We start from the raw sequence: 12,598 nt of genomic DNA, 5'->3' as shown, positions 1-12,598 counted from the left end.
ACGCTGATCTCACCCTGTGCCCAGTTCGGGCGCTTCGTATTTACCTGCAGCGATGTGAACAGCGACGACAACATTTTCGACGGCTGTTCATACCGCTCTCAACCAATGCAAAGAAAGAGATTACACGTAATACTCTCTCATTTTGGTTGAGAGCGGTAATTCTCAGAGCTTACGAGGCGCAAGGACTCGCACCTCCTCTCATCCGCACGAAGTTCGAGCCATCGCTTCAACATTAGCACTCCTAGTAATTGTTCGCTACAAGCTATTATGGAGGGCTGCTTTTGGAGATCTACTTCAGTGTTTGCTTCGCATTATCTCAGAGATATCTCCACAGAAGATGTTGAAGTTTGGTCCACTCGTGGTGGCACAAGAGATCTCTCAGAAAAGACAGTGAATTTGTGTTTTATTCACTTTGGAGTTTTTGCTCGACACTTCGTGACATATAACAGGTTACAATAAAAGCTGTTGGTGAATGAACGCATTCTTATCGTTTTTTGTTGCGTGCAGTACTTCTGCTTTTTATTATGGTTATTCGGTGTATGCATCGTCTTCCCATACTTCATAGTACTGCTCGTATTTTTTTTTGTAGTTACCTTGTATACTGTGAGTTGCTCTGTAACTAAATTATGCGCCGACCTCACTTCGATCGCAATTCAACTGACGTGTGCAGTTGTCCTGTCGCTTCGATAATCAGTTGTGAGTCGAAGAGCATTAAACATGCTGTTTTAGTTACCTTGTATACTGCGAGTTGCTCTGTAACTAAACTATCCGTCGACCACACTTCGATCGCAGTTCAACTGACGCGTGCAGTTGGCCTGTCGCATCGATAATTAGTTGTGTGTCGAAGAGCATTAACCATGCTGTGCGTTCGTGATAAACAACTTGTCTCGTCCGTGCATCTGGTCGAATGTTCTATTGTCACTACAGGGGTGAGGAACTTGGTACATTCGACGTGAAAGAGGTCACTGCCTGATTTCTTTCCCAACCCTCCTTCCAGTGTTCTGTCGAATTCTACCCATTTGTACAGCTGAAAACAGACTAAAACATGGGTTTTTCAGATTAAAAACGATGTTTTATTGGTCTGTTTTCAGTCGTACGTTCCCACCCAGCCATCCCCACAGAGAAGTAATCCAGTCCAGTCCTGCTTGGTGGCTTATTCTTCGAGATTTGTGACATGTCATAGGGAGGTGCGTGCACAACCGGATGGAAACAAGTTTAATGTTTACATTCCAGCTTCTGGCTTCCTCTTAAACGTGCGACTGGACGTGAGGGTATGAGAGATACCCATGTGTACGACTGAAAACAGACCAATAAAACATCGTTTTTAATCTGAAAAAAACATTTTTTATGGTTCGTTACCTTTGGGTTCATCCTATTCATAATTGGTAGCCTTTATCGCTCGTCGTTATCGGCGTCGTTACTCTCGCTTGGCTTCATCAGAGGAATCTTTTTTAACCGATTTTGATCCTCCATCTCCCGAGATTGACACACACATGGGCCCATCCATTGGTCCTCCATCTCCCGAGATTGACACACACATGGGCCCATCCATTGGTCCTCCATCTCCCGAGATTGACACACACATGGGCCCATCCATTGGTCCTCCTTCTCCCGAGATTGACACACACATGGGCCCATCCATTGGTCCTCCATCTCCCGAGATTGACACACACATGGGCCCATCCATTGGTCCTCCATCTCCCGAGATTGACACACACATGGGCCCATCCATTGGTCCTCCTTCGCTCCAAGGGCTCCTATGTTGACAAATAGTCTACGATCTGGTCTAACCGCTACCACCCGACTCTATGTTGACAGACCTTGTTAAGGCGTTGGACGAGGACTTCGCTAGGCTGTCCCTCACGCCGTCGTTCAAGGCTCCTCGCTTTCGGCGTGATGATTTCCCTGTCCACTCCTTCGATGTGGCTGACGGTGTGCACTTCCTAGAAGAGGACCTACATCAAATGACCGGGTCATCCCAGTCTGCCACCGCCCGTATGCCGGACTCCCATTTGCTTTCGTAGAAAAGGAACTTCGGCGTTTGTTAAAACTACTGTCTTCTCTCGCCTCCTCTGCTAGAACCATTGACGAAGATCTCTCGGAGTCCATTCCTAGTAGGATCGACCACCTACGGAACTTTCAGTTGACCATCTGCAAAATTACCTGAGGGCAGCTTTGGTGGAGATAACCGCTACATAGCGTTTAGGCTACTTGACACTCACAGAATGGGATTCAGAGTTGAAGCGTTCCTTACTATGTCAACTTTGGTCGGGACCTACCCTCTTTGGCACCTACCAGCCCCTGCGTGATCGTCATCCTGGCAAGGGTGCTGATTCGAACTCCAAGCGTTACCCGGCTGGACCTCAACGACTGGGACCTCCAACCCCCAGTTGTTTCGGTCACCGACACACCTGTGGGTGGGAGACTAGGCCAGTTTGGGAGAAATTGGTGCATACTATAAGACCCGTTCATGACAATGTCCTCCGTCTGGGGTACCAGCTCCCGTTGGCACTACATCCTCCCCTGACATCCACTCCGACGGCAGCTGCGTATTCACCACACCAATATCAGCTCCTTCACAACAGCGTCGACACTTTGCTTCGGAAAGAGACCATAGAGGTTGTACACAACCCAGCTCGAAAACTCAGGATTTTACTCCCCAGTGTTTTTGGTTCCCAAGAAGGCAACCGCCAAATTGCGCATGATCCACAACCTCTCCATTTTTAACCGGCACTACCGGGTACATCCTCTTTACTTCTGAATGGCGACGTTGAGGCTGCTCAGGACAAGAATCAAAGCAGGCAATTCCCTGATCAGCCTTGACATCCAGGACGCCTATCTTCATGTGACCATCCACCCCAATAACCGGCGCTTCCTCAGGTCCTTTTTCAATGGTACCCATTACCAGTTGGTGGTCCTACCATTTGGGATTTTCGACGGCCTTGTAGCTTTTCCGTTGGCTGCCTACCTACACCTGAGGAACATCAACTTCGATCCCTACTTTGACGACTGTCTCCTCAACAACCAGCACTCAGATTTTACCCAGCGGCTCTTCAATCAGTTTGATACGATTGTGGGTTCGAATTCCGGTTCGCATCGATTATGTTTCTAGGTTTGTCAGCACCACACCTTCGTGTGTGCTCGCGGGTTTCACCGAAGAGGTAAACGTCTGAAGCATCACTTCGGGCTTTCCTCCCACATTAAGCTGACACGCCGCGATATGACTGGAATACTGTTAAAAGCGGTGTTAAACCCAACTCACTCACTCACTCACTCACTCAGTTTGGAGTGGATTGTCGATCAGACGAAGTCGGAGCTGACCCCATCGTTTCCTTCATCGGGGCCCTGTTTCTCACGGACCAAGACCTCCTTCAAGTTCCCAGGCACAGGTGGTTGAAAATCCTCACCAGCAGGTTCGAACCCTCCGCCAATGGGTCTCCTGGGTCTCCTCACCTCGGCTCAAGATCTGACTGCCAGGGGTCGCCTCTAACTCTGTCCCATTCAACGGTTTCTCGCTCCCTTCATTCGGCGGCAGGATCCGGAGTCCCTCATCATCCTCCCGGTTCACCTACACCCATTTCTCTGGTGGTGGAATCCAACGTCTGCGGCGGTGTCTCCTTGACCGCTTAAGCCCACCCTCCACCTGTTCGTCACCGCATCCAAACAGGGTTGGGGGGCTCACCTGGGGACTCAAACAGTTGCAGCGCTGTGGTCCGAAGATCGACTCCACTGGCACAGCAACAACCTCAACCTCGAAGCTTTCATCTTGGCTGTCTCCCATTGGCAGAGCATTCTTCGTCACGCCCAGTTGTCCATCTCCACGGACAACATCACCGTGGTATCTGAGAAATCAGGGTACTCTTCACTCTCAGTCCCTGCTAAACCAGACCTTCCGATTCTTCGACATGGTGGACTGATGAGACATGCAATTCCTAGTTAAACACATTTCAGGTTGCAAGAATGTCCAGGCCGGACAAGGTGGCTCCCACCGAATGGAAGCTCCACCTAGAGGTCTTCACCGGACTTTGTCAGACGTTCGACACCCCAGACAACCATCTGTTTGCCATATCTCACAATTGCCAGCTGTCGACTTACATCTCACAGGATCCAGATGCTGTGGCAGTTATCGCCTTCAGTGTTCCCTGGGAAGGATTAAGCACTTTTGCTTTTCCGCCTCCGGTTCTCCTTCCCAGGGTTCTTCAAAAGATCCAGACCACTCGGCACCTGACACTGATTTTGGTTGCACCTTGGTGGCTGTCTAGTTTTTGGCTATTCGCCTCATTCTATTTCTGTCACCTATTTTGGGTTCCCTCTTTTTGCATCAACTCTCGTTTCCTTTGACAGGAATGGTCGTAGATGTTCCGGTCAGCATTTGGATTTTGTCGAACTTTGACAAGGGTTTCTTATGGTTTGCATCTGAAGGTCTGCCCACCGGCTGTGCCGTCTGATAAAGATGCAGGACGGAGTAATGCAGGATCAGCAGTACGAAGTTCCCTCCCTTTGCTACGCTGCCTCCCCACCAAGTTTCAGATGTTATGTTTAAAGCAGTTATGTGTTTTGATGTGACGTCATGACTTCTGGGTCACGTGCCGACTGTGCGAGGGGGCTGCCTCCTGTACTGGCTGGAACAACTTTTCTTCACTCAGTTCGTCTCTCTGTCAAAAGACAGCAGTAAATGCAATACGGGGTAATGCAGGATAAGTATACAATGTTACAAATATTTAGATTTACACTAATTTTCACTGGAAAGTAAGTAAATGTAATACTTAATCTTCTTTCAGACGTTCATGTTTCTTATCCATTGAAAGTGCTACCAGTGTCTCTTCCTAACACTTCCATCCTATGTTGTAGGTGTAGTGAAAGAACCTGTCACACCAGCTTTCTACTTTACCAGACCTTTGCACAAGCAGGGTGAACAACAGCAACAGCAGCATCCATCCAACTCGACCCCCCATGACCCAGCAGCTCCTGGTGTGCGACACAGTCGTAGGGTAAAGGGTTTGGTAGCTGAAGATCTTCCTGCCCTAGAATTAGTTGAAAAACGGTGGCAGGTAGACAAACGTGTCAGTAGGACTTCACAGAAGGAATCTCCATCCCACTCATCTCCCAAATACAAAAAGAGCAGTCCAAGTTCAAGGCAGCATCAAGATACACACAATAGTGCAGCACCTAACTCAGCTTCAAAGACTCCATCTTCAGGGAAAAAAGCGAAGCCTAAAAAGAAGTGTATTTGGGCAGTAACCAAGCGACGGAAAAAGCGAGGTGCTGCAGCGAAGAAACAGAAGACTTCTGATGTGACAAATGATGCTACAAGTCTGTATGTGGACATTGAGGAAGAGGTCAGTGATGATTCGGACAGTGAGATTATCATTGCTGAGAGCCCTTGTAGGAGAGAAATTGACTCTGGGTCTAAACACTCACCGTGCCAACCATCCTCCTCAGGGAAAGATACACCTGCATCTAATTTTATGTCATGCAAAAAATCACCTACCTCAAGATGTCTGGAACTGATGCCTGGTCATGACAGTGGAGTTGGCAGCTCTGTTGACTCAAATGGAGACTCGGTAGACAGTATTGATCATGCTAAGGAAAAAGACCGAAAGGTATATTAGCTATTATTTTAAATTCAAATACAACCTTATATCTCTACAAGCTGTTCCTTTACATGTCTCAGTAGCAGATATTTGATACCACATGTTTAACATTGCAGGAATCAGTTTGAGGTGACATATCTGCTGGCTTCTTCCACTTAAATTGATTTTGATTTGTAAAATATTTTGTAGCAGGAAACCCTTCCTGACTGGTATCTCTTGTTCCTCTGGAGGACCTCTTGCATTTCTCCTGTATAGTATCGAAGCTCAAAGACTGAGTAGGCCTCATCTTGAAACCTTAACCCATCTCTTCTTTGTTGTTTCCCTCTTCTGTACCTGATTCTTGTGTTTCAGCTGTTAGAACATTCCTCTGGGGCAACAGACATGGTCGGAAATGAAGAAGAATCTCAGGATCTAGGTCAGTAGATGACACCAAGTCTTAAATGCCACTGGGAGAAGCCTGAATATTGCCGACTGTGGTGTAAAACAACATTCACTCACACACTGAGGACACTTCTTTAATGGTGGTGGTTATCACTCAATGTCGATTTCATATCAATCATTAATTGGTTAGAATTATTTCATTTCACTACACATTACGTTAAGGCTACTTACATAACAGATGCGGTTTCATGACACTACTATCCACTGCTATTCTCTGCTTCTGCTGACGTAGACAGAGCCCAGTTTTCTAAGGTGATGCATCAATACCAGCATGGTCTTGAATGACAACTAGTTAATTATATCTGTCTGCTACTCATGCTGCTGAATGTTACTTATCAAGAAGAAATTCAAGCAGATTGATGTTTGCCTTGACAGTCAACTCACTGACCACTAATGTGATCAATCTCAGCACTCGCTGCCACTGTTAATGAGCATGTCTTGTGTTGTTTTGCTGGAACAGAATCACAGAAGAAGTTCCGCTCAACAAAATCGCGCCTTCAGACACAGCAGCAACAACGAGCACTGGAGCTCCTGGAGGAAAGTTTACCTCCGCTTGTCTTTGATCTTCCTCGCCTACAACGATTACTAGACAAAGTAGTGATTGTTACAGACAATTACTGTCTAGAACGACTGGAAAAGCTGTACAGTGTCTTCAGTCAGTGCATTTACAGACACAGGAAAGATTATGACAAGACAGAGCTATCTGAGGTATGCCATGTTTTACTCCTTGTGCCAAGTAGAAATGACCTTGTGGGAATTACAGGGTAGAAGAGCTCTCCATGTGAGCCTTTAGGCAGACATGCATTATGTTTATGTTGTCAATGTGTCATGTTTACAGCAGCCAAAACACTCCAGGGCCTCATTCCTCAAAGCGATCTTAGCGCTACAGTGATCGTAAGCCTATGTTAAAGTATGGGACTTACGATCACCTTAGCGCTATGATTGCTTTGAGGAACGGGGCCCAGGGTAATATAATCTATGATGTCATTCTTAAAATAATGGCAGTTTAAGACATGTTTTCATTTCATTAAGGAAACGTTGGGAACTGAGTATAGACACACCCTACACATTAGATAGTGGCAAATGTTTTACAGCCATGGTTACAGAAGTGCTCACATATATGGAAACTCTTTCTGAACTTATTGGGAACATTAAGTAAGTTTGTTGAAGTGGGCATCACATCGAGGTGCGGGGATAATTAAACCTGTTGGGTGACCTCATTTGCATATTTCTCAGATCACAATTAATGTCACTGTCCATTATATGATACATGTACTGTAAGTGCACTGCATATATATAGATGTGTGTTTCTTTTTCTTTTAAGGAACTTGAGACCAAGTTGGACCACCACTCCAAGCAATGGCCCTCAAGTGTGTAAACATCAGAGCAGGATCCTGTGTGTGCGTGTGTGGGCGTGTGTGTGTGTGTGTGTGGGCGTGTTTGTGTGGACGTGTGTGTGTGTGGGCGGGCGGGCGGGCGGGCATGTGTGTGTGTTGGCGGGCGGGCATGTGTGTGGGTGTGTTTGTGCATGTGTGTATGTGTGTGTATGTGTTTGTGCGTGTGTGTATGTGTTTGTATGTATGGAGACATAATGTGTGAATGAGAATACAAGTGTGAGAGAGTTGTATGTTTGTTTTGTGCTCAAATATGCAAGTGCCTCAAACCCAGGTAAAAATCAGGTCAACTTTACAAAGTCGAGAATACTTTCAGGAGAGGTTTTTACACATTTCAATTCCATACTGACTTTTTATGAATGCAGCTCAACCGTGCCAATACCACCGACCATTTGAAGTATATATACCTCATATCAGGTCAAGGACATAATAAGTGCAGCATAATCATCATTCATCTGCACCATGTGGACCATCCTCCCTCGGCTGCGCGGCCTCGTCTCCAGTAACATCGTGGAGAGTCTTACTACCTGTTTGTATCATAGCATCATATTTATTAGGTCATATTTATTGTGTACAGTGTAAGTAGGCTATGATGTGTGTGATAGACTCTCTAGGGCAATTGATTGTTGGCATAGATGTTTCAATCTGAATATTGCAATCATGTTTTTATTAGACTCTTCTAAAATGTCGCGAAAAAATACGGTACTTTGAATCATGTATTGTTAAATGTATGATGTTTTAGTAATGAACATGTATGTATCTAGTATTGTAATAAAACATGCTGATTTCATGGGAAAACAATCTGATTGAATATGAAAATTTTGTTTTCAAGCCTATATTTGGAACAGACCCCTGTCAGTATTAAATTCGTGCTGATTTACTGTTAAGAGTTATTGTTTAAGGAGCTTCAGAAGAAGTAAGATTGTGAAATGTTACTAATAATGATGTATGTGCACTTTGAATTATTTAGATCTAGCTTAGTTGAGAGCTACCATGCTGCCCTGTGAGTTAGTTATGCTGTCACCATGGGCACCGGGGGGTTGGACAGTGCTAGGATGAACTTTGTGCAGCCAAATACTGTGTGGCTGTGTTCAGCAGTTGTCTATCTGTATGCTGAACAGGCTCTTCTCCATGTCTTCAGAAAACTTGTTGACTGAACCCCAAACTGCTGTGTACAGGAATTTTTACTTTAATATTTCTCAGGCTTAAAAGGTAAATTTATATTTATTTTGGCTGTTTTCATAATTTATTGTAGACATCATATAATGATTATCTTATACTGAATATTGTGATCTCATCTCTGTTCCCGTGTTCGTCTCTAATAAACTTGATTGCACATGTGTATTACTTCATGAAAGAAGTGGTTTCAGTTGTTGATAATGTGTAAAAGTTTGAAAATGTGTAACATTGTCACCAAAAATCACATTTAGGGGGAAAACTTTTTTATGAATCTTTGAAGATTGGGAGTTTAGATTAATGGTATTTTTTAATCAAAATCAGGATTAATTGCAATTGATGAATATGCCAAAGCATATTGTTTGTATTTTTGGTATATTGATTTCTTGTGGTCACTATGAAGAATGAAGTTCCATTGTTTTGTCAGTAAAATGCTCAGATAGGCACAATGGTAAATATATATACATACGTATATGTAGGTTATTAAGACAATCACTCCCCTTATTTTTGAATGTCTATTTTTGAACTGTGGAATGTTTTTTGATGTATATATTGATATATTTAACATATTGATCAAACTATCTTGTACTGGCCTGGAATTCGTTCTGCATTACTTTGATATGAGAGTTAGCAGTTTTCTGCATTTTTGTGTGTGACATGATGATAGGTGAAATGTTTATGAAAGGTTTGTTTCATTATCACTTTAGGTAATTCAATAAAACTTACTGATTTGTGCATTTGTGATTCAGAAAGTTCCATTCCGTAGTTTTGAGAAGGTAACATGAAATAGTTGGTCACCCTCACTTTTGGAACCTTTTCTGGTAAATATAACTTGCAAATATGATAACATCAATGGATTTAGGAATATAATGTCAACAAGTGTACAGCCAGTGTTAATGTATGCTACTGCAAAGATGTTAAGGAAAAATCGAATTCTTCCTATTTCTATAGTTACTATATCTAATGCAATGACAGTTTGACTATATTGATGTGAAAGTATCGGGTGTTGTTTAATTTCTTTGTACATTAACTTGTTTTGAGTAGTATCACTGGCTTTTCCTTCCTAATCTGTCTGCACATTGATGTGGGGTGTAAGAACAACTGATAAGGACAGTGAACATGGTCCATCACACTTGCTGTCTTATGTTCTGAAGTGACTTAATCTCAGGATTTTCAGATGGCAGGAAATGATCCAACATTCCATCTTCATGTATGACAGTTCACTGTAGTGAGTCCGCCCCACTTCACATGTACATAACCGGTGCTTGAGAAAATGATGAAACATCACAACATGCTCATGTCCGACTATCACACCACTGAATGTGTTCATCAACATCGTGAGGAGTTGTATCTTCAACACATTTGCAAGGGAAGCAAGTGGCCTCTAGGGGCTTATACTGGGTATTGCCCCTGTTGAGGAGAATTGCAAAGTCTAGTCCATATCTGTTTCAACATCATTCTCAAGTAACTTTTTTTCATTTTTAGATGGTAATTCTTCTCACAATGCAAATTCCATTAATATCAACTATTGTTCAAACACTGCCAGACCTACCCATTGATATTTCATAACTGAATACATGCACTAAAGTGAAAAACATGTATGTTGTCTGTATGATGTTGTGTAATGATGATCACCACTTAGTGGTCAGGAACCTTGTTGATGACTTACAGACACTCACCATCATGTGATATGAAATTCTTTCTGACATTTACCTATACTTCACTTTACAAAGTGTTTAGTATGTAAATTAATGTAGCCTTTGAAGTTCTGGTTACTTAGTTAAAGCGTTAAATCAAATGTATGTGTTTCGACAGGTTTTATTCTTTTTACTTACACTCTTGTGACTTATGATTTGTAGAGATGACTTTTTGGCCTTTTCTACTTTTGTATGTACATTGTCAGTACTGAGAAATGAATTGGAAGAAAAATGTAACAATTAAAAATAGCACTAGAATGAGTTTCTGTTGTAATCCTTGAATTGTCCTACCTGATGTTATTTTGTGTAATGTTGGTTTGTGAATAATGCAATGTTAGTGTAGGATGTTTGTGTATTACATTGGTGTGAGACGCAATGCTAACATCAGCTGACTCAAAGTGTAGGTTGTTGCTACCATTTATTCCAGTTGCAGCAGGAGGCTATCAGATTGCCGTGCATGATACTTACATAGACAAGGATCTACTCGCTTGGTTTCCAAGGTGTTCTTGCATCAACATGTTGAAAATGTGGATGAGGAAATATTGGATCATGACTGCCAATTTGTGTTTTATTGTGAGCGGACATTTGCTTTAAGTGAAGTGAGCTGGATGTCACTAATGTTGGTGTAAATGTGACCACACTGAACATACTGCAATCAGGGTCTTGCACTGGGCAGCCTGCAGTAACCAAATGGCTCCTACTTTTCTCAGGCAATAACAGTGTTACATCTGTTGATGTACAGCTACGTGGCAAACTTACATGTGATATTTGTCATTGGACTCATCATATTTATGTCAACACCAGAGCTTGTAGGATGAAACCAACTGCCAGTCAGTAGCATCATCATCTCACGGCTGTTTGTCTTCCACACCATGCACACATCACGATGTATAGGGCAAATACTCATGGACAAAACTACTCCTCTCATACACTCCATGTCATCATTGAAAAGAAAGCCGATGGGCAGAAGACGGAAAGTCTATGTTGCCCTATTTCCTCATGACCCTTTATCCACTGCAAGTCACAGCCATGGTTAACAACGTACGATAGCTGACTCTTGTTGACCGTTCAGTGAAAACACTTGCATACTATGCAAATGTTTTCATTTATTTTAGAGTAAGAACATTTTCAGATGTTCAATATATTTATTGTTGCATTTTGTACATACTTGTATTTGTATATTAAACTATTTTACCAACCAGTAGTGTTGAGTTTGGTCTTGCATGTAAGGCTATATTTTGCTCTGATGACTCTTGTTTAGATTCTTTAAGGAAGAAGACAACATACCCTCTCAATCTGGAGCAATTTGGAATTGGAGTTCAGCTACTTATACCCCACGTTTGGCTCATTGCCTTTGTTCAACATGTCCTTGATAAAGTTTGGGTATACAAAGCAGCATGAACCCGCTCGAAGACACCATACACATTATTGTGAGGGCAATGAAATGGTTATCTAAAGGATTACAGAATAGTTATTAAATTACAATTTTCTTATCCCTGCCACAAAAATAGTACTGGTACCTAAATGCTCACATTACTGTCTCAGCTTATTGTGGGATTAAACCATTCTGCTTTTGAAGTTCCAAACTTATCTGTAGAGAAAATATACAAAGTGTATAGCTGCCTTATTTGCCTACACGTTAAGAAAACATCCCTAATCATCAAAAAGCACGAGTTTCTCTGCTCTATAGCAGGTTTCATCAAGAAATATTCAACGGTTTTGTAGTTTGCTCTTGAAACGAGCACTACCCTCAAAAGTCCATCTTGTCATGAAAATGTACCCTTTTGAAGGATACTAAACAACATTAATACACTCTAAGGTAAAGGAGTATACAAAGTGTTAGTCTTTTTCAACGCATTTTATGAAACCGTGACACCCCCCCCCCCCTACATGCATGAGACTTTTAAAATATCTTCAGAAAAAGGCCTATACGTGAAAATGGCAAACATATTTTCAGAATAACAACCAACTTTCAGAATGACCTTCACATAGGTCACTCACCCTCAGCATGTCATTGACACAAAGTAAATCATTGAGTTATCCAATATACAAGTTTTCAAAGACTTGGCCCTAAACGGATCAGTGTGTCAAAACCATTTCTCAAGAGGAAAAAGGAGTGATACATGGGATATCCCTGGGATGTCAAGAGGAACATGTTTCAAAAACGTGGTAGAGGCAGTGAAATTCTGACAAAACCTTAAAGCATCACCATTGGCTTATTGACTTGATATTTCACATGGCCGGCCATGTACGAGAAAGTGTGCATGTTTATTAGAGAAAGGAAAGAAACAGTCAA

The 12,598-nt window shown here is 42.6% G+C and overlaps 1 protein-coding gene across 2 annotated transcripts in view; it reads left to right on the top strand.

Moving 5' to 3' along the window:
* The window catches only part of LOC139478770 (ATPase family AAA domain-containing protein 2-like), a 58,255-nt gene extending 50,763 nt beyond the window's left edge, over positions 1-7,492 (top strand). For both annotated transcript variants that reach the window (XM_071261385.1, XM_071261384.1), the window contains exons 21-24: positions 4,852-5,603; positions 5,946-6,009; positions 6,496-6,743; positions 7,360-7,492. In XM_071261385.1, coding sequence (XP_071117486.1) covers positions 4,852-5,603; positions 5,946-6,009; positions 6,496-6,743; positions 7,360-7,413 — 1,118 coding nt within the window. In that variant the 3' untranslated portion in view covers positions 7,414-7,492. The remainder of the gene's footprint in view (positions 1-4,851; positions 5,604-5,945; positions 6,010-6,495; positions 6,744-7,359) is intronic.
* The last annotated feature ends 5,106 nt before the right edge of the window (positions 7,493-12,598 follow it).

Source organism: Haliotis cracherodii, unplaced genomic scaffold, assembly GCF_022045235.1.
Source record: "Haliotis cracherodii isolate W230 unplaced genomic scaffold, xgHalCrac1.p SCAF_4, whole genome shotgun sequence".
NCBI classification, from domain to species: Eukaryota; Metazoa; Mollusca; class Gastropoda; order Lepetellida; family Haliotidae; genus Haliotis; species Haliotis cracherodii.
The sequence above is the reverse complement of the archived record's forward strand: the minus strand, read 5'-3'. Positions and strand labels throughout refer to the sequence as shown.